The sequence below is a fragment of the Mastigoproctus giganteus genome, chromosome 5, assembly GCF_048544385.1.
Source record: "Mastigoproctus giganteus isolate SK-2022 chromosome 5, ASM4854438v1, whole genome shotgun sequence".
Taxonomy (NCBI): Eukaryota; Metazoa; Arthropoda; class Arachnida; order Uropygi; family Thelyphonidae; genus Mastigoproctus; species Mastigoproctus giganteus.
The window spans coordinates 102,605,272-102,629,044 of NC_143579.1; the positions used below are offsets into that span (position 1 = coordinate 102,605,272).

A 23,773-nucleotide genomic window follows, 5' to 3' on the forward strand; every position below is an offset into this window, starting at 1 on the left:
GCTCAGATCATGTCAGTGAAATAAGTCTTGTAGGTATGAAATCCTTTATTTCACTCTCCACCTTAAAATCTTATCCATTAAGTAAACCTTGGTTTAACAATAAATGTGCTAGGGCTGCTCAAGATTAGAATTTTACATATTGCAATTGGCTTGCATCCAAATCTCTAGGTGCATTATAGCCATAGCATCTAATGTACCATTAAACCCCATAACGACAACAACCAAATCTCTAGGTTCATTTTCTGTATACACTAAAGCTCACAACCTTGTAAAGAAGTTATTAATCAATCTCCAAACTAGATTTTGAACAGGCCAAGGGTAGAAAACTTGAATCTTGTCCAAACAACGGTCAAGCATTCCAGTCTGTTGCCAAAGCTACTGGCCACAACTTCTGTCCATCTATACTCCCACCTCTGTTAAAGCTTGATGGTTTTACTGCTTCCTCTGCTAAAGATAAAGTCAACTCACTAGAATCCTACTTTTCTTCTGACTCTTGTATTTAGGATCTTGGTAAAACATTTAGCATTCCCAGTACATTCCACTCAATGCCTTCTGTGATCTTCTGTCAAAAAGATGTCAGAAGAATTTTGAACAATGTTGATGCCAAAAAAAGCTCCAGGTCCTGGTGGAATTTCTCCACTTGTTCCAAAAACCCGTGCTTTTCAGTGCACTCCTGTTTTGTGTCACCTTTTAATACTGTCTTAACAATTAAATTATCTCAATCTTCCAGCTGATTGGCTTATGTTACTTATCTTTGGAAAAATTCAATGGAATGGAAACATTTTGTGAAACTCAATTAGTTACTTTTGACATTTCTGATGTTTTTGATCATGTTTGGCATACAAATTTTCTAAACAAGCTCCCGTTTTATGGATTGCTGGTTTTTTCTCTGTCTTGTAATCCTAACTTTTCTTCTAATGCTGGTGTTACCCTATGCAGGAAAATTCATGACTGGAAATCCTATCCATAGTTTTCTGATGGCATGTTGCATTTTTCCTTCCAGTTTGAGAAGCCTTGCCTTGCACAAACAGCTTCAACTTCTTGAATATCCACCGCCAGTTTCTTGAATGCTGTAAGTAATTCTCTATTGGGGCAAAGATAACTTAGCTAATTTCAATCCTTCCAAAACTCAGTCCTATCTTATATCTTGCAAGGAGTCTACTGCTTTTCTGATTAACTTTGATGACACTCAGATTTCTAGACAAAGATCACTTATTTCAATTAGGGATTACCCTGACTTCTAATCTCTCTTGGCTTAAGCACATCACAAATATTGCTTTCTCTGCATCTAAAAAATCTGGAAATTTTCTTTCACTCTTGGTGTTACTTTTCATCTAAACTACTCATTCTGTACAAATCTCAAATCCACTGTACTATTGATATTGTTCCCACATCTGGGGTAGTGTCCCCAAAACCTCTTTAACGCTTCTAGGCTCTATTCAAAAGAGGGCAGTCAGGTTAATTAATGACTTCTCTCCCACTCTATGTCATCTAGACATTCTGTTTATGCTGCATGCCATTTCTGTAGATACTGCCATGGACACTGTTCTTTTGAATTGGCATTTATAATTGCTCCACTCATTTCCAAACTTGTTTGAACACTTGCAACCAGTCAGCATCCATTTTCTAGCCAACTTCAAACATGGAAGACTAACTTTTCTTATTCTTGTTTATGTTTCCTGAAACAACCTTCCTTTACATGTATTTCCTGAAATTTACAATCTACAGAAATTCGTCTAATGTTAATGAGTATCTTCAATCTTCTCAACCTTCAACCCATGCATGGTACCAAGTGCTGTAGGTCTTAATACCCTTCGTGTTTGGGGTTTTCGTAAAAAAAAAAAAAAAAAAAAGCAAGAGAGAGAAGGTTATTGAAGCCCATAATATTCTGCTGTTGTTTTTGGATTGAGAAGACAGAAGACACTGCTTTTTTCACATTAGACTTAAATTTCTGTAGATTTGTTTTCAGAAAGTACATAAGAAGGAAAGTTGCAGAGAACTGGAACAACTTTCCAGAGAAATAGAAAGAATAAATGAAAACTGAAAATTAGCCTGGTAAAGTTTTGGTATTGAAACGAGAATAGATGTTGGGATGCTTAAAAAGAAAGAGATAGAATTGCTAATGAACAGTATGTGATTCAAAAAATTTATTCTAGGAATTCATTGCAAAATTTAGGCCAACGTCTTGGCAACAGCCAGGACGGCTGTTGCCAAGCCATTTTAGTACCTGAGGCAAGAACGAAAAATTGTGCCCTAAATTGTTAATGATGGCAACGTTGGCAGTTGTTTAATCTTTCTTTTGGCGCCACTTTTGGCTTTTAACCTGAGGCAAGAGCTTCATTCGCCTCGGCACGGCTCTGCACCAGGATCACAGTTTTAAAAAAAATAAATAAATTCTATACTCCATTTATAATTTATATGTATACTACTCCAAGTTGTCTCAGCAATAAAGGAATTGTCTTGGGTAGTCTTATTTTCAGCAGTTGCAAATTATATACCACTATAGAAAACTGCAGAGCATCCTGAAGTAATACTTAAATTTTTTCATAGTAGTCAAATTATTACACTCTGTACTATGTTTGGTATTTACAAATAGAGACTTTCACTATAGAATAATGCTTCAAAGAATTCATATGAAAGTCTAAAGAAAAGATTTTTTTTTTTAGTATATAATTTACAGCTTTATAGGATTCAGATTTGGACATATAGCCATGTATGGAACTTAACAAAAATAAATAAATTTCTCTGGAGAGAAATGTTTAGACAGCCTTTATATTTGGTTTCCTGGCCTGGGAAAAATATGCTGGAAATCCAGTTTAATAAGGTTTTTTTTTTTTTTTTTTTTTTAATTTAGTCAGTTTGATTAATAATAATGAAATTATATAGGAAGGAACAAAAGGGTGCATTCAAGAATGAACAAAAAAAAAAAATATATTGCCTCATAATTTTCTGTGAATGTACTTAAAATTATGAGATGCATTCAGTTATTGGTTTCTAGTATATATTTCATAAATGTGTTAAAGAATATGAATGGCATTCGTTGTTTAAGATTCCTCCTGTAAGATGGCAGCACGATGCTCACCATAGAAAACTGCTGACAACACTCCAAGTGGGAGTATGTATATGTGCGACAGTAAAAAAAAAGCATTTTCTTTGCAATAATGCCATGCCCTGCTCTTGCAAACAAATAAACCACATATTCTGGAATACACAATGTATATGATTAAGTTACATACACTCCATATAACTTAATTATTTCTAATTTTTGTTCCACTTTACTTTTCCTGCATTAATATGAAAATTTAGTTTTAGTGCAAATTGTGTTTGACCGAATCCAAAAAAATAAGATTACATGATTGTCTTTTATTAATTATATCAATTTATGATAACTTTCTTCACAAATTTGAGTATATTTTATTTATATTTAGTGCATCGGGGATGGTCTATACAGCAGTAGATAAAGAAACTGGAGAAAAGGTTGCTATCAAGACAATGGACTTAACCCAACAACCAAAGAAAGAATTGATAATTACTGAAATTCAGGTTATGCAAAGAAATAAGTAAGTTTTTATTCAGTATTCATTATCAAATAAAAACATTTTTGCATGAAATGAGGAATCTACAGTAGTGGGCAAGAAAATTGCAGCACATGGTGCAACTTTAAAAATATTTGTCTTTATGGTGGCAATAGTTTTAACACATTATTTTGGGGCGCCTCCGTAGCCAGGTGGGAAGGAGCAGCAGTGCATAGCACACGCTTCTTGATTAGACCGGGGTTCGAGCCCGTCACCACCAAATACGGAGAATGCGGAAAGGTCAGGGAATGACCACCGCATATCCCGGAGCAATATGGCCTTAGTTGCTAATGCTCCTAAAAAAAAACCAAACCAAATAACACATTATTTTGAGTAAATGTCTTAAAAGCACTAATTTTAGATATTAATAAATTAATGCCATTTGTTTTAGCCACTGCCTATTGAGTTAATTTAATAATCCTTATTATATATAATATAAATCAGAGCTGTTGACGTGTCTGTGGGTACAGTGGCCCCCTGCAAACTAGCAACCACCTTCTCTGAAAATGCAAGTAAATTTTAAGTTGTAGGCATCAAAAATTAATCATTAGTTAAATGTTTTAAGCATAATATTTTAGGGCAGAAAGCCTCAAACTATGTGAAATTCAAACTATGGCATTAGTTAGTACATTTCCATCATTATTACATAGTTGAGGCGCCTCCGTAGCCAGGTGGGAAGGAGCAGCAGTGCGTAGCACATTCTTCTTAATTAGACTGGGGTTCGAGCCCGTCGCCACCAAATACAGAGGATGCGGAAAGGTCAGGAAATGACCACCGCATATTCCCGGAGCAATATGGCCTTAGTTGCTAATGCTCCTAAAAAAAAAAAAAAAAAAAAGTTTTTTTTTTTAAGAAAGTGAAATTTTTCTCTTCAATGAGTGGGTAGGTGCTGTATAAGTGGTGATACTCAACTGAAAATAAGTAATGGTAGTCTTCCCTAATGGGAAAATGTTAGTTATTTGAAGTGTAAGTAGGACAACTCTTGAAGCATGTCACAATGTGAGATGTAACAATAATGATGCAAATGTACAATCTTTGGTTTGTCTAAAAATTTATATAAAATTTTGTCAACTATGTAGTAATGATGCAAATGTAGTAATATCATGTTTTAACCATTTAAATTTTTCTTCTTTTCCTTGTCTGTGCTACTAAAACAATGTTCTGTTACCAAAAGTAATAAAACTCAAATTACTTAAAAAAAAAAAAAAAAAAAAACTGCTTATAAATTTAAGCAGATTTATTTAAATAGTCAGGGGGGGGTTCATTATTCCCCTAAGTTTAGCATTTTTGCATTTTAAATTGTGCTTATTTTTATGTATGACCAATTACTGATAATTATATAAACAAAGTAATTTTAAGAGTCACCAAAAATAAGCATATAGGTGCTCTTTTTATTTTTATTTATTTTATTTTTTTTTTGTTTTGTTTTGTTTCCTTCAATTTCTTAATTAACAACTCAAAATATATACAAAAGGTAGTCAGACAAAGTTGGGCAGCACTGATCTAAACTAGATGCAATTTTTTTCTCTCATTGTCATGTAGGGATGTTTTAACGTCTTTGTCTCAATTTATAAGCAAAAAAGTTAGTAGGTGATATTAAAATGAATATAAATTGTGCAAGTGTACAAAATGCTGATAATATAATATAATTCTATTTTTAATTTAAAAAATAAAAATTAGTGCCTATTTGAAAATTTTGGTAATATAAGAGCCACCCACACATATATTGGCATACTGGAAAGCAAACGATTCGCATTAAAAGATTTATGATGCCAGACATAAATAACCTAGAGCAGTTTGTATGATATTGCCTATAAAATGACAATAGAAAGTGAGGTTGTTTATCAACCTCACTTTCTATATCTCTCGAATTCTTGTTATAGAGTCAAAAAACATGCCAAATTTTGGATATGAGCATGTGAATTTTGTTTGGTCTACATATCAAAAAATGAAGTTGTCCCATCTTTGTGAGAAATGCATCTTTATGCTGGCTATATAAAAACTTAACTATTTTCTGAAGACAATTAGAATAAAACTGCACACTTTTTTGGTATCTGGTATACTGTACACACTAAAGAAGCTACAATAGTCATAATTCTTTCCTCTCCCTGGCTCCTTTTTCCTCATGTCTTAGTGCCCTCTGCTGGCATAACAATTCTGTCACATGTCATCCTTTACCTGTCATTGCTCTGCTCTAACTTTTATCTTATGCTGCTTCAGAGTTATATAAAAGTCACTCTGTTAAAGGATCCTTATCTGATATGTACCACAAAAAAAGTTAGGAATGAAAAGTTGGGACCTTTTCATCGTGTGGACCCGTGACACAAAACTCAGTGTGAGCAGCATGCTGGGAAACCCAAAATTTGGTAAGTCACTAGCAGTTACTACAGAAACTCCATATATTCAAAGGATTGAGAGTTGAGAACAGACCATCTACAAAATGTACATAAAGACCAACTGAAGAATTTAATTATAATAATTAAATTATTAAAGTTGAGTGAACTGAAATTAAGTGGTACCCTCTTGGCAAACACATCGCTAACGCTGAATTTAAAATAGAATTAAATAACAATTTAACCCCCCCCCCAAAAAGTTTGCATCCTTAAAGTTAATTGAGTAAAGTAATTGATGATACAAACATAGCTGCAAGCCATCTGGATTTACGAACCAGATGGTTGCTAGCTATGTTTCTATCTTTTTTACTTGATTTGATTCTTTTCCATCTCACTGTCATAATACAGCTGCCAACAAAAAATTTCTGTTTTTGCAAAAACTTAGTTTTTCTCTAACATAGTGCATAAGTTCACATTGAAAAATAATATTCTTATGAATGCTGAAGTAGCACAAATTTCATCAGTTGACAGTGCATCATTTTCAATTTTGAAATTTTTTGTGGACAAGTTTCCAATACTTCTTGGTGTTTTTAAAGAAGTATTAGATATTTTGCAGCATCAGGTCTGTGAGTTTCAGTGTGAGAAGCTTCTAGACGTTATTATGAAAGAAGAAAGAATTAATGTATAGTGGTCCTTGGTTGGAGAACTGAACAAGTGCACAAGGAAGTTTGAAATATAATAAATTATCCTAAGTAGTGCTTGGTATTTTAACAATTCCTCATAGCTGTGCTGTATATGAGAGGATATTCAGACAGATGAGAAAAACAAAAAGTGAGTTCTGAACTTCTCTTTCTGGTGAAGTTTTGGAAATGCTCCTGACAGGCAAGTCTAGATATCAGAGCCATTGTTATGAACAAAACTTTGACTCAGAATTTCTGAAGATAAGTCTTCAACAGTACCTTTCTTGAAATAGTCAAAATCGAAAATCCATAGACATGAAAACATTAGATAAACTCATTTATAAAAGCATACTGTACTGGTAAAACAAAGGTTAATTTATGTTTTTCCTTCGAAAACCAAGAAAAAAATTTTATAGTTTAGGATTACCCTACCATTCATGTTAATACTGTTGAATATGCTGTGAAAGCCTTTGTGGGGTTGGGATGGGAATAAGGTAAATATAATATTCCTGACCTCAAGGCTTTTATACTTTATTGTATTAGATAGTGTGAATCACAGCCGTAATACTCAATACGTTCTACGTTTCATATTAATATTTGTAAAATAATAAGAGGAGTTTACCTCAAGATAGTACGTAGAACACTTCCGTATGATACTCTCCAGAAATTAAAATGAAAAAATCAAAAAACTTACGTTAGAGTAAAAAATATTAAAAAGAATCTAATGAAAATATTCAAAACGATTTTCCTTCCTGAAGCTGACAACACTTTTCGACAGTATGTCGTGATCACAGGAATGAAAATTACTGAATAGGGTTGAACATGAAACTTAAATAATGATTATTTGTAATTCTTGTGTAATTTAATTTCTACGGTTTCTGCTGTTAATAGTCGCGTATAATTACGTTGGACATTAAGTATTTTGGCCTCGTTAAATAAAAAAGTATGTTTTTCGTTAATGGCATGAAAGGCTAATTCTGACGCTGCTGAACGAGAAGCACAAACTGAGGCTTCATGTTGATTTTCACGAATATTCAGAGAAAAATGCGTCAAACCTTGGTAAGACGAGTCGCACTCACCTCAAGAAATGTTGTATACCGGGTTATTAATTTGTGTTGCGAACGCGGAAAGAACCGAGCAATTGTTCAGTATAGTGTGTAATTTCCGTATTGGCCTGGCCACAATTTTAAATTTGGTATATTTAAAGAATCTATTAAGCTGTTTGTGCCACTGTTCAACATATGGGACAGAAATAAAGTATTTTTTTTTTTTTTTTTATATTACTATTGTTGGTTGGTGTAGTATTTTGTATCCTCTCCTTAGCCTGTACCCTAATTCGGTTTATTGTGGCAAGGGGATAACCCCTGTTTAAGAACCTACTAGTTAATATTTGTATTTCTGAGCCCAAAGCAGATTCCGTCGTTGAATATTTATAGGCATTTAGAAATTGATTAAAGATAATCGATCTTTTGTAGGTGAACGGGTGATAGCTATTATAATGTAGAAGCATACTGGTGTTTGTAGGTTTTCGATAGATGCTAAATTGGATTTTATTTGAGTCCCGCGTAAGAGTGAAATTTAGAAAGTTTAATGACTTTGTATCCGTATCCTCCCTTTCCAATGTAAATTTGAGTCTAGAATGAATATTATTAAATGAATGTAAAATGTCTTGGATAGTACTACTATCAGTAATAACTAGAGCATCGTCTAAATACCTCCCATAGTATGTGATACGGGGTCGAAAAGGTGTCAAATGTATATGCTCAATCTTTGAGAGATAGATCTCTGACATTACGCCGCTCATGCTCAAACCCATTGGTGATCCAAAAATTTGTTTGTACACCTTGTCTCGAAAGGTGATATAGTTGGCCTCAACTAACAGTTTAATTAAGTGAAAAATTTCCTTAATAGGTAGCTTCGTATAATTAATCAGTGTCGAGTTATTATTTAACATATCCCAAATAATATCTAATGTGTATTCAACGTTTACATTCGTATATAACGAGGTAACGTCTAGTGAGAATAAATTGTCATTGTCGCCAGTCTACAGTCCTACAGTCTTTAAGATTATTAAATAATGTATCGTAGTTCTTAATCCCAAATTGTATTACCTGTCTAAAGGGTTTTATAATGCTATATACATGTGTGGCTAAGGATGAAAATGCCCAGTTCCTGTAGGAAACAGTAGGTCGAATAGGAAATCCAGTCTTGTGTAATTTTACCTGACCGAAAAGTGCAGGAATATTGTTGTTGTTTTGGTTTTTAGGAGCATTAGCAACTAAGGCCATATTGCTCCGGAATATGCGGTGGTCATTCCCTGACCTTTCCGCATCCTCCGTATTTGGTGGTGATGGGCTCGAACCCCGGTCTAATCAAGAAGCGTGTGCTACAGGAATATTGTATGTTCTGGCCTTCATTTCCTTTAACTGAGCCATAGTAATGTAGTCGTTTTTTCGATACGTGGTTAACGTTTTATTTGTATTGATTGACCAAATTGGTAAACAGTGCCGGGTCTACTTCAAGATAAGTGGAGGTATCTTAAACAAGTGAATCTAACTTATTAATATAATCAGGTTAACTGTCATGTGTATTCAATTTAGAAAGCCACGTTTCTTTTATGTTATTCACTACTTGGTTAACATGTTGAATAAATAAATCTTTTTGGAACATTACGAAGTCCAAATTCAATATCAATTATGCCAATTAAACCAAATTAAGCCATTATGAAGTCCAAATTGAATTTGGACTTTGTAATGTTCCACAAAAAAGATTTATTTATTCAACATGTTAGCCAAGTAGTGAATAACATAAAAGAAATGCGACTTCCTAAATTTGAATACACATGACAGTTCAGCTTTACAACAACTTTGGGAAAATAAAGACATTATTATACAGAGGGTAGATAAAGGAGATACAGTGGCAGATAAACCTGATTATGTTAATAAGTTAGATTCAGTTGTTTCAGATACCTCCACTTATCTTGAAGTAGACCCGGCACTGTTTACCAATTTGGTCAATCAATACAATAAAATGTTAACCACGTATCGAAAAAATGACTACATTGCTTTGGCTCAGTTAAAGGAAATGAAGGCCAGAACATACAATATTCCTGCACTTTACACAAGACTGGATTTCCTATTTGACCTATTGTTTCCTACACGAACTGTGCATTTTCATCCTTAACCACACATGTATATAGCATTATAAAACCCTTTAGACAGGTAATACAATTTGGGATTAAGAACTACGATACATTATTTAATAATCTTAGAGTGTAGGACTGTAGACTTGGGGACAATGACAATTTATTCTCACTAGACGTTACCTTCTTATATATGAATGTAAATGGGATATGTTATTTAGGATATGTTAAATAATAACTTTAAAATAACTAAATGCACAAGGCATAATACATTAAGAATTTAATATCTATATAATATCGGTGTGTAGATACACCATAGACAACTCTTAAGAAACTAGAAACTACAAAGTAGTTGTTGTAGGCATCATTTGCTCTTTCTCATATTGTGCTTTGCCTTCATGACGAGTTGACATGATATTGCACTACCTCGAATAAGTAACGCTTCACCAATAGAGAAGACTATTGTTATTTATTCTCAGTGAGTACCACCACCCAGACATGTTTCAAGGCTATTGGCCTATCATCAGTGGGTGGCCATGTACCCTGGTATTGCAGACATGACGACCCAGTTGTGAAGATAATCACACAATATGATTATCATATTGTGTGAGAAAGAGCAAATGATGCCTACAACAACTACTTTGTAGTTTCTTAAGAGTTGTCTATGGTGTATCTACACACCGATATTATATAGATATTAAACTCTTAATGTATTATGCCTTGTGCATTTAGTTATTTTAAATATTGTCATATACACCTTTTGGCATCTCTCATATTGTGATTATCTTCACAACTGGGTCGTCATGTCTGCAATACCAGGGTACCTGCCCACCCACTGATGATAGGCCAATAGCCTTGAAACATATCTGGGTGGTGGTACTCACTGAGAATAAGTAACAATAGTCTTCTCTATTAGTGAAGCGTTACTTATTCGAGGTAGTGCAATATCGTGGCAACTCGTCATGAAGGCAGAGCACAATATGAGAAAGAGCAAATGATGCCTACAACAACTACTTTGTAGTTTCTTAAGAGTTGTCTATGGTGTATCTACACACTGATATTATATAGTTAAATAATAACTCGACACCGATTAATTATACGAAGCTACCTATTAAGGAAATTTTTCACTTAATTAAACTGTTAGTTTAGGCCAACTATATCACCTTTCGAGACAAAACAAACAACTTTTTGTTTGTTTGTTTGTACAAACAAATTTTTGGATTACCAATGGGTTTGAGCCTGAGCGGCTTAATGTCAGAGATCTATCTCTCAAAGATTGAGCATATACATTTGACACCTTTTCGACCCCATATCACATACTATGGGAGGTATTTAGACGATGTTCTAGTTATTACTGATAGTAGTACTATCCAAGGCATTTTACATTTGTTTAATAATATTCATTCTAGACTCAAATTTACATTGGAAAGGGAGGATACGGATACAAAGTCATTAAACTTTCTAAATTTCACGCTTACTCAGGACTCGAATAAAATCCAATTTAGCATCTATCAGAAACCTACAAACACTGGTATGCTTAAATCAATTTCTAAATGCCTATAAATATTCAACGACGGAATCTGCTTTGGGCTCAGAAATACAAATATTAACTAGCAGGTTCTTAAACAAAGGTTATCCCCTTGCCACAATAAACCGAATTAGGGTACAGGCTAAGGATAGGATACAAAATACTACACCAACCACCAACAATAGTAATATCAAAAAATACTAGCCGACCGGGCTAGCCGAGTGGGTAAAGTACCTGCCCGGCAACCCAAAGGTCGCGGGTTCGATTCCCGCCTCGGGCTTGGATCAAAGTACTGCAAAAAAAACCTTGGGAGGTGCAATATGGCCACAGAAGCCGATGCGCCAACAACTACCAAATCAAAAAAAAAAAAAAAAAAAAAAATCAAAAAATACTTTATTTCTGTCCCATATGAACAATGGCGCAAACAGCTTAATAGATTCTTTAAAGATACCGAATTTAAAATTGTGGCCAGGCCAATACGGAAATTACACACTATACTGAACAATTGCTCGGTTCTTCTTGCAGTGATTGCGACTTGGCTTACCAAGGTTCGATCGTTTTTCTCTGAATATATGTGTAAATCAACATGAAGCCTCAGTTTGTGCTTCTCGTTCAGTAGCGTCAGAATTAGCCTTTCGTACCATTAACGAACTTTTTTATTTAACGAGGCCAAAATACTTAATGTCCAACGTAATTATACGCGACTATTAATTGTGGTGCCTCCGTAGCCAGGTGGGCAGGATCGAATCGGTAGTGCGGAGCACACGCTTCTTGATTAGACCGGGGTTCGAGCCTGTGACCACCGCATATCCCCGGAGCAATATGGCCTTAGTTGCTAATGCTCCTAAAAATCATATAACAACAGTGACTATTGCAGAAACCGTAGAAATTAAATTACACGAGAATTCTGTTAATGTTCATTCTAGACTCAAATTTACATTGGAAAGGGAGGATACGGATACAAGTCTTTAAACTTTCTAAAATCGCTGTTGTTGTTGTTATTTAGAAAGTCATTAAACTTTCTAAATAACAAAAAACAATTAATTACAGAAACCGTAGAAATTAAATTACATGAGAATTCTGTTAATGTTCGTCGGCCATATTTGATCTCCGATGCGTGAAGACAAATAATCACTATTTAAGTTTCATGTTCAACCCTATTCGGTACTTTTCATTCCTGTGATCACGACACACTGTTGAAAAGCATTGTCAGCTGCAGGAAGTAAAATCGTTTTGAATATTTTCTTTAGATTCTTTTTAATATTTTTAATTGCATTAAATTGGTTTTTAGTTATTTTTTACTGTAATGTAAGTTTTTTTGATTTTTTTTCATTTTAATTTCTGGTGAGTATCATACGGAAGTGTTCTGCCTATTAGTTTGAGGTCTCTTTTTTTTTTCTTCCATTAGGTACTTGTACGTTACGTTCATTATTATTTGAAGTTAATTCTCCCCACCCTCTATAACTTCTTTATTCAGTTATTGGCAACACTTCCTATTTAATTTAAAATTAATATGTAAATTTCATTTCATCCATTTTTTTGTTCAATATCATGTGTGTTGTCATCATTATTATTTTTTACCATATTTCACTTGATTTTATAACTTCTACAGTAGGCCTCTCTCTTCAGTTGATTTCCCCCCCCCATCTAAATTTACATCTCAGTTGTGTTAATTTCATGCTAGCAATGGAAAGACACCTTGTGTCACTGGCTTCCTTTTGAGTTTTTCACTTCTGAGTTTTCTTTCGAGTATCCCTCTATACTTCTGGCAATTTTTCATTATTTATGTGTTCATATATATATATGTATGTGAGGGGGGCGTATCAAAAAGTTTGTACACTGACTAGATAAAACATCAGAAGGAAGATACCGTTTTTAATATAAGTTATCTACATATTCAGTAACTAATGTGAAATTTCATTCCCGTAGATGATTGTACTCCAGAGGTGGAGCTCGGAATCTGAGGAAGGACGCTATGGTTGACAAAGTGGAGTATCAAGCAATGATCAAGTTTCTGCATTTGCCGGGCAAGAAAGCTCAGGAAATTGATGAAGAAAGGAAAGCTGTGTATGTGCAGAATTGTCCAGTGCAGTCTTACAAGTGTCTTTGGTGAGCCAAGAGAAGAAAGGCCATCCACAGACAGTGAGACAGTTGCAAAGGTTGAGCAGCTGGTGCTGAGTGACAGACATGTGACAATTCATTCCATCGCAAATGCAGTGGGAATTAGTTATGGGCCTACCCACAGCATTTTACATAGCCAAACTATTATTTTTAGGCCACCCGAATAATTAAATTAATCTGACATGCTGTATGTCTTATGTCTGTTAATTGAATGTGTTCAATGGTCGATTTGTCTGTTTTGCTGGACAAAAAAACCTGTTTCTGGTGAGGAGGGAACCTTGCTATCTATGCCTGAGACCAATTAACTCAGCCACAGAGTGAAAAAAGCCCATTAAAGTTCCTTGCATCATCAGCAGGGTTTGAACCCAGGCCTTTTTCACCCATTGTGAGGAGGACGGTGACGATACCACTCTGCTACTCGTGCAGACCCATTTTACATTACCATCGGCACATGTATAAGGTCTCTGTACGATGGGTTCCAGAATTGCTGATGCCTTTGCAGAAGCAAGATTCTTGCCAACTGTTGGATTTGTGTAATGTGGATGTTGAGAATTTTTTGATTGGTTAATGACAAATGAGGAATGCTGGGTATACCAGTATGATCCGGAGACTAAAGACATGTCAAAGTAGTGGAAGCACACCTCCTCCCCGCCTCCCAAAAATGCAAAGACCACTTCATCTGTGAAGAAGGTGATATTTTCCATGTTTTGGTACAGAAGACAAAGCACCGGCTCACACAGGCGTTGCCACCACCAACTTTGTTGCTTGGTGCGGCTTCGAACTACTGCAGCATGCACCCTATTCTCCTGACCTATTCTCTTGCACCATCAGACTTCTTGTTTTGAGAAATGGAGAAACCATTGTGTGGACACTGCTTTGATTCGTCTCAGGAAGTCATCAGTGAAGTGAAATTGTGGTTTCAGGAAAAAAAGTGCATACTTCTATGATCAAGGCATTAAATAACTGATCCATAGATGGGAGAAATGTGTGGAGAGTACATAAAGGATTAAAGTTCCTGTGAAGTTTCACCTTTTTAGGGCTATTATTTCTAGGTAAGGGTACGAACTTTTTGATATCCCCGTGTGTGTTTGTATGCGTGCGTGCGTGCACTCAGTGATTACTGAATTATGATCACCCCCCATCTGTAATGGACTATGCCACATAGCTTGTAATATAAAAAGTCAAACCGTTTCCTATGCTAGAGCAGTGGTAATTTGCATCTGGCTGTGCAAGTCAAAGTGATAAAATAGCAGTTATGGGACATAGTAAAGATATCAGGGAGTTTCAAAAAGGCATGATTATGGGAGCTCGTGTGTTAGGTGCTTCCATATTGGAAACAGCATGTCTTGTCGGTTGCTTGTGACCCACTCTGGTTGAGATGTACAAAGAATGCTGTTGAGTGGATCAAACCTCCTTCTGCCAACAACTGTAAAGGATTATACAAGGTGGATGTTCATGGTAAGCGAAGGGTGCAGCATGTTGTATGAACTCAACATCATGTCACTGCAACAGTTGACATCACAATACAATTGGGGAATGCAAGAACAGTATCCCCAAATGATGATGTACTGCATACTTAATGAGTTCCACATCAGACAACCCAAGAGACATTCTCTCCTCAATGCTGATCATCATCGACGGAAAAATGCTGTGGTGTCAACAACATGCTGGTTGCACACTGGAGGACTGGAAACGAATGTGCTGTCTGATGGTATCATATGCCTTCAGGTGTGGTGCAAGCAACATGAGTCCATGGACTCATTGTGCATGGTGCCTACTATCCAGGCAGGTGGCAGTGATTGCTTAATATAGGGCATGTTTTGCTGGCAAGGACTAGGATCCCTGGTGAATATGGACCAACATTTCACTGGAAAGGTCTACCAGCAGCTCTTAGGAGACCTGGCACTTTTCATTTTTTCTCCATGAGCAGAAACTGGATATTCCATGATCATAATGCGCCATGTCACCAGGCCCGTACTGCACAAGTGATTCAAAGAACACAGTGAAGATATCACCCGTCTTGATTGGCTCCAAATTTTCCTGACCACAGTCCAGTTGAACACCTGTGGTGTATGTTTTGGAATAGGAAGTGAAGCATATGGACATGAAACAGTCATCTATTCCATTACTGTGAAAAGCCTTGTAGGCAGCATGACTACAGATCCCTACAGACATCTTCAAACATCTAATAGAGTTAAAAATCCTAGGGAAATAGTGGCTGTTATCCATGTGAATGGTGGACCAACACATCTCAGCTCACAGTATCATTTCCTCTATTTTATTCTTTATATGTTTGTGTAATATCAATTATTTAAGTCTAACACAATGGTTTTCTGGTCAGTTCTGTAAGAGGGGGTGGGATTTGAAAAGTTTATGGACTCTGTATGAATGGGTAGTGGCAGTGTTAATAATTTATGTAAATAACGTAGTATACTTAAAATAGTAACCTGTGTTACTATTTCATGCAGCTTCGATAACATTTTTTTAATTACAGCTCCCAAAGTCAAAGTTGTGTGATTGGGGAAAGATGGACAAAATCGGTCATTGTGCAGTCATCCAGTATTTCGGGGGAAAGGGGACTAAAGCTAAAGGCCATAAGGATATGGTTAAAACATTGGAGGATGATTCCACTTCTTATTCCATGGTTAAGAAGTGGGCAGCAAAATTTAAACGAGGGCAGGAGAGTGAAAGATGACCCACACTGTGGAAGACCTTTAACATCCATCAACCTAGAAGTTGTTGACAGTGTGCATGACCTGGTGATGAGTGATAGTTTGATACGTCGCCTGCATATTGGGTATCTCATCTGAATTGCAAGGTTTGTGAGCATGGATTTCAACCAGAGATAAAGGAGTGGTCCAAACAGAAGAAACATGACTCAACTTTTTCTCCCCTCCAAGAAAGCAGAGTCAGTTTCTTCTGCTGAGAAGGTAGTAGCATCAGTTTTTTTTGGGATGCTGATAGTGTTGCTAGTGGATTACCTTCAGAAAGGCCAGACTGACTGTTTTTTTTTTTGATGGAAACATCAAATAAAAAAGGCTGGGGAAAACTCCACAAAGAATTCTTGTTTTGCCAGAATGATGTGCCTGTTCCCAAGTCTGCACTGTGTGAGTGCAGCTTTGAAATCGTGGACCATCCCTCATATTCATCAGATCTAGCACCATCAAACTTTTACCTCTTTCCTAATTTGAAAAAATACCTGGCTGGCATCTGTTTTCCTACTGACAGTGATATCCATTACTGCAGTGGATGCATTCCTGGACACCCAAGAGAAAATTTTCTTTGCAGCTGGAATTGATGCATTGCAGCATCAGTGGCAAAAGTGTATTAACTCCAAAGGGGACTATATTGAAAAGTAACTTGTTACTAGACTCCTCAAATAAACCTTTCATACTCAGGCCTGAACTTTTCAAATGCCCCTTAGTCTCATATCTTATGTTAGTGCGTGAACCACACAGTCTTTCAAACTTGACTTTTCCCCCCCTTTTTTTTTTCTTCTTTTTTTTTTTTTTTTTATATTTGTAAATTTTTATTTTTTAAAATTCTAATTGTTGGTTCCTTCTTCAAAATTATAATGTTCTGTTAACTTATATTTTAGTTCTCACAGACAATCTTTTATATTTCAGGTTTGAAATAAATTCATTAGATGCTCTCTACCTACCACATGAACATCTAAATTTGCATTTTATTTGTTATGTTTGTCTGTTTATTCCACAGAGGATAGCAGTCAGCAATCATAGCATATTTTATGTGTAAGTTGGTTCATTGCTTCTCTTGATGTGTGGGACACAATACAATATCCACTGATACTTGGCTGAAATACCATTCAGTGATTGAAAGATGATCCCTTTTTAGAGTTCGCAAGTGCTGGTATCCCTTGAAAAGATGGTGCTTAGGCTCTTTGTTTCTTTTTGTGGTGTTTTTGTGTTATTATTTTAGTAGGGGTGTGTGTGTGTCTGTGTGTGTGTGTGAGAGTGAGTGAGTGAGAAGAGCAGCGCAAGGGTGACTGTTGCTTTGGTCTTCTATTCTCAATCTTATTTTATATTTTATTTTGATATTATTAGGTTTTTAGGAGCAGAATATCACCTTGCCTTACCCTGTTAACAGCTTTAATTAATTTGTTGTAATTATTTTGTGGCCCAAGTGTTTTCTAAGTTTAATTTAAAGTACTGCATTTTCCATAACTTGTGATGTAAATTTTTTTCCTTGGTAGATGTCAGAAATTCCCCCACTTCCAGTGGTGAGCTGTGAATATTTTCACAGTGGGCTTGCACTTTTGCCGAATTTTTGATGCTTCACATCAAAAATTCGGCAAAAATACCTACCGAGTAAATCTGATTGGTCAAGGAAGTGATGTTATCCATGGTGTCTGCCATAGGTGCTTCCCACGATCACACCACTAATCTGTGTGGAGTACTCACAAGTATGATCAGAGCGCATGACCAGTACAATATCTTGAGTTCTAACATTAGAATTTTTGAATATTATGACGTCACAATCATACTTCCCGCAGTTACAAACTGCAGTAAGTATGATTGCAAGTATTTGTCATATGACTGCAACAATACAGAGATTTGTCAACAATTTCTCTTTTCGTCTCGCATTTTTCCATACACAACTGTTCGAAGCACCTGACATTCCATTGTTGGGTGATAGGTGAAGAGCTAATCCAGATTAGCTCGGGGCACCTAACATTCCATTGTTAGGTGCCCCAAACAGCTGCATATGTCGTTTCAACTAAGATCAGGTAACTCAATCGACTCTGTTTTCAGAGACATTTAGATACGTTGCAGTCGCAAGTATACATCTCTTACTTTAGTTATCATAAATCCACTGTATATTGTCTTCCAGAGATTATGGAAATTTGTGAATGATCAATAAAATATTTACAATACAAAAGCTCTTATTTCTTAATCACTATATAGAAATCAAAATATCTAAAAGAAATGCGAAGGATGTTTCACGTAAAACCATCTACCACGCGTGCTCAGCAGACATGCGACTTTTTTTATTCTTTTTTTTTACAACTAGGGAAATATAATGGATACTTTTTTTTGTGATAAAATTTTAATATTGCGAATAAAAAATAACATGAAATATTTCCCATACCACAAGTAACATAAACTATCATAAAACATTCCACAATATAAAAAACAAACTATTCTAGAAAAGATACACAAAATTACAGATTACATGAAAAAAAAAAAAATTACACAAATATTCAAGAAAAATTTTTTCCAAAAATTGCCATATACAATTTACTTCTTTTTTAATATTTGTTGTCGATCTTCCGCTTAGCTCAATAGCTGAGTGATGATTACAGATGAATGATTTGACAACGATCGAGATCAAATTGAAGCAATGGTTTTCCATTTAGATGTATGGTCATCATAATCTGTGACACATTTAATTGTCAACATTATTAATTCATTTGCACAATATTATTCATTACGCTGAAAACTTGCTTAGCCTCAGCACTGGTAATTGAAAAGGGAATTTCACTCGATTTTAAAGATAAACTGTCTTTGACAAAATCTCTAAAAATCATTAATTTTTATTTCATACTTTATTAGAAAACTTAAATTTCTTATTCGGTTTTCACAGTCTTGCCACCGAGACTAAAGTTCTTTCATATTCCACGATTTCCAGTAGCATATGTTTAAAATTTCTTTCAATGGTATCATTATTTTCTTTATTTAATTTAAAATCACTCTGTTACATTAATAACTTATCCTTTAAGGGTAAAACAATGCATTTAATAACTTGTCAGGGGGTAATTTTTTAAATCTGTTCTTACTTTCGAATTTGATTCCTTCAAATTCTTTCCACTCCAACATGATCTCAATTTTAGCTTCTTAATTTCCTTCAGAATTTTTCAAATTAGCAATAGCATTGATAGTTTGAATAATTAATTTATCTGCTTTTACCGTAGTGAATCTTTAAAGCGTCTGAAAGGTAAGAGAGCTCCTGCAGGATGTTGATTATTAGTGCTAAATAGTTAAGAAATTCCAGATTTAAAAGTCTATTTAATAATCTGGAATATTTAACTTCTGATTCAAAATGTTTGCACAAAGCAGGATAATTCCTCCAACCCGCAATTGCTGTTCGCAAGCTACAAGCTGCCCATCGTGGCCCAAACACATGACTGATCTTTAGTTTCTACATTAAGTTCTTTAGCAATAATCCTTAATTCGCACTGGTTTTTTGGAGATTGGTGATATAATGCATAGGTGTTTTTTTTTTTTATTATTGCCTGTATGCCATTATATTTTAGAACATTTTCTACACAGTGAAAGCCTTGATGAAATTTCAAAATCTGCCAACATTTCATCTTCGTAAAGTTTATATAATATCTTAGTTGCCTCAATCTCCCCTCTCCTCTATGCTGCTACTGTCACTAGTTCTTTGAATATTGTGCAAAGTGTTGGAATCACCCGGATATTCAGCTACTGTTACCATGTAAAAATAGACAGGAGAAATTTACTGGTAGGCATGGATCACTCACTTCTCCAAAAAACATATGCCTGTTTGTTGGAGTAAAGGAGAACCACAACACAGGTTGACCAGAGGCTATTATCCGTGTCGGGAATCTTCTTAATCCTCTGACTGGCTGTCGAAAGCACATTGACTAGCACACCTTCTCGGTATGTGACTGCATAGGTTTTACGAACACCACTAACATTGTGAAATGGTAATCCCTTTTACCCTTAATTCACTTTCTAATTACCTAAATTTCCTAAAGGCCAGAGGTGAGAACAAGTGCATACAAAGTTCTCTCCTAATCCATTCGTTACATTGAAATTTTCTTCGTTCCATAGAAACTATTTTAAATGTAATTACCAAGGGGGAATTCAAAAAAATTCACTATAAAGAAGTTGGTTAAAAAGAGGTCCAACTGCAATTAAATCAAAAATGAAGCAATTTTAAAATACATAACTGATTGATTGCACCATTAAAATGCTGGGAATGGGTCCCCACTTTCCGCACCATAGTTTTGGCTCTGGATACTCAATAATTGCATTTGGGATTTTATTTATAAAATAAATGATCGTCTCAACAATGGGCTGGCAAATTTTCAAAAAATATAACAATGGGCTCTCGTGAGCCCACTATAGCTCACCACTGCTCACTTCTTATGGCCTGAAGATATATTAGGTATATGCAGTGATGTCTTTATCTCTAGCAATGACTAGAGAAGTATGGTAAAAAAAAGTCCAGGGACTGTCTAAAAAAAACTAGATGTTTTTGTTTGACCAGTTTATATCATGCATAATAGAAGTAACAGTAAGGAAGGTTTCCAAATTAAACATAGTTGGCTGTAATTTCAGGTCTTGGCCAACTGCAGCCATTACACATCTCAGTCAACACCTTTAAAATATTCATGCATGAAAAGAGGACAAAAATGAATAGAGGCACCCAATCATGATTTGACACCAATAGACTAATTAAGTGGCTAATCTATTTCCTAGGTGTGCAAATAGATAAAAAAAAATTGTGGGAATTAGTGAAACACAAGACAGTTAATGTCTTTCAAGAAATATGGAATCGGCAATATACTTTATAACCATGTGACCCTGAAAATGATGCACTCTTTGAAGAAAGTGAAAGTTCAGAAGTGACAAGTGTGACAGTAACAATGAAATGTTATTGGTATTATACATTGGGTAAAAGCTTGTTTTACACAGATGTTTCATTTAGTAAACATTTGTGAAAATGCTTCAAATGTATGCAGCAAGACTCTTTTTCTAAAATTTTCCTTCCAAAATAAGGGTGAATCCTGTTGTCCAGAAAATATGGTAATTGCATGAAACATGCTGATACTGAAATGCTATGCTACCATTTGTGTTTTTTTATTTATTTATTTATTTGTCTTTTGATTCGTGTACACTATTGCTATTCTCATTAGATAGCTGATGTTATTGCTGAAATATCTGCTAATACTGTAGTAAGTTAGATACTGTTTATGGAATTTTTATATAAAAGAGATATTTATCTTGATAATTATTATTATTTATTTGGCAAAACATTAATGTGTACATACATGTAATTTTAAAATTTTGTCTATTAAACAGTTTGAAAATGGAAGGGACTAATGGTTTCATGTTTGTTTGTTTTCTTCTCAGAAAAATTTACAAGTTTCATTTTAAATGCCATATGTAAAATACATATTTTTAAAGTTTTCATTTTAAAAAATAAATTACAGTTAATAAGATTGCAGTCCTTTAGTTAAATGTCTAGCATGGGTATACAACAAGCAGAATTCAAAAATCTTTCAGAAATAATAAAGGGGTTTTGATAGGTTGGGCGACACTGTCTTTAGTATGATCCAAAATGCCACTACCCCTGATGACAGGTTAAATCCTTATCCCTGCTAGCAAAGTTCTGTATATCATTGACAAAATCCCATTAGCTGTTCTGGCAGCATATCTGCGCTACTCAGAGAACTTCATATTAAACTGCACAATTATTCTAGGTCTTTTTCATTTTCCACCATCTATCTTGAAGGGTAGTACCACACAGTTGATAAGTTACTCGGGGATTACCGCTACCCATTTGCAGTACCTTGCATTTGTCAATATTCAACTTCATCTGCCATTTTTCAGCCCATTGACCCAGTTTCCTGGATCTTGTTGCAGTAGCTCACCCAGGTTACTGTCATTAACCACCCTGCCAACTTAGACATTAAGCATGATATACACTTAACAATATCATTAATAAATACAGAAAACAACAATGTGCCGAGCACCAAATCCTATGGGACTATATTAGTAATGTTAATCCACGACGAGAAGTATCCATTGATAACCACTATGTCCTCTCCCATTCAGCCATCCCTTTATTGATAGCAGTAGCTTGCTCTTAATGTCACACTGCTCCAATTTGTACAGCAGTCTTTTATGTGCAACAGCATCAAAAGCTTTCCTGAAATGCAAGTATATGATATCAACATTATTTTTTGCATCCAGTTCCTTTGTCTGTATCATAGTATCCAATCAGATTGGTCAGACAAGATCTCCCCCTTAACCAACCCTTGCTGTGACTGAAGTTTAACTGCACCCCTATCTGGGTGGTCCTGCATCACTTCTTTATCCGGTGATGCATTATTTTCCCTGGAACTGAAGTTAAGCTAAGAGGTCTGCAGTTACTTATGTCACCCTTTGATTCCCACTTTGTGAATTAGGGATATATTCACACATCTCCAAGCCATATAGACTTCCCCTGAATCCAAAGATGCTCATAATTATGGCTAAAGATTTTGCTGCCTTTGTTAATATAATTGGAGAGATCTCATCCACTCCAGATGCCTTTTTTTATTTTTAACTTCAACGTTTCTCTTCTACCTGCCTCTCAGTTATCACAAAATCATTCGGCTCCCTGTTACAGTTCGATATACTTTTGGCATCCCCCTTCCTAAAGAATTCCTCGTTCTGAATATAGTTGCAAAATACCTATGTAGACTGTCAGAAAACTGATCAAGGTCATCAACGTCATGTGTACCAGTGTTATTCAACCCCTTCCTTCTAATGTTGATATAAGTGAAGTCTTTGCTGCTTTTCTTGGCATTCTTTACCAGAGACTTCTCATAATTTACCTTTGCTTGCCTAATCTCCTTTGTGATTTAATTGCAGACTAGTTTAAATCACTATAGGCTTCTGTATCACCTGATAATTTATGTACTGGGTGGTTATAAAATAAGTTTCCCTATTCAGGAGACCCTAGTGTCAAAACGGTTGGAGTTAGCACTGTGAAAATCAGTGGGTATGTTATTTAGGGTATGGGGGAGTGATTTATAGGAAAAAAAATAGTTCAAATTTCCACCACCAGGAGGGAAATGGCACTGCACATATGTAAAAGTTGTCATTTACTTCAAGACACGCTGCTTACGCAAATGATGACATCCTATTAGATAAAAGCAGAAAGGCCAACGCCACCATCAGTAACCACTATGGCTCTTACAAAAAAGAATGTGCTCTTTTAGTAAAACTGTTCTACCAGAATAATAGTAACACTAATGCAGCACTACGTGAATATTATTGGAAACTTGAAGGTTTGCATAAAGGACCTTTGACGTCAGCGGGGCTTCGAAGACTAATAAAGAAATTTGAAGCAGCTGGGGATTTAGGTGTAATTCCAGGTAGTGGGGGGTGACCATGTATCGGAACGGAGATAGTGGACGAAGTGGCAGTTGCAATGGCCTCCAGGTCAGAATGCGAAACACTACCAGTCAGTAGTGCCAGAGGTGTGTCAAGAGACTTGAACCTTCCTTGGTCTACTGTATGTAAAGTGCTTTGAATAATTTTACACTGTTTTCCATACAATATTCATGTAGTGCAAGAACTAGTCTTGTGATCAGCAACAACGAATAGACTTTGCTCTACGATTTCTGGCTCGTA

General features: G+C 35.4%; 1 protein-coding gene across 1 annotated transcript in view; it reads left to right on the forward strand.

Annotated features, from left to right (window-relative positions):
- The window catches only part of LOC150085595 (serine/threonine-protein kinase PAK 1-like), a 121,604-nt gene that overhangs the window by 92,504 nt on the left and 5,327 nt on the right, over positions 1-23,773 (forward strand). The window contains exon 7 of the mRNA XM_090373379.1: positions 3,429-3,560. Coding sequence (XP_090229505.1) covers positions 3,429-3,560 — 132 coding nt within the window. The remainder of the gene's footprint in view (positions 1-3,428; positions 3,561-23,773) is intronic.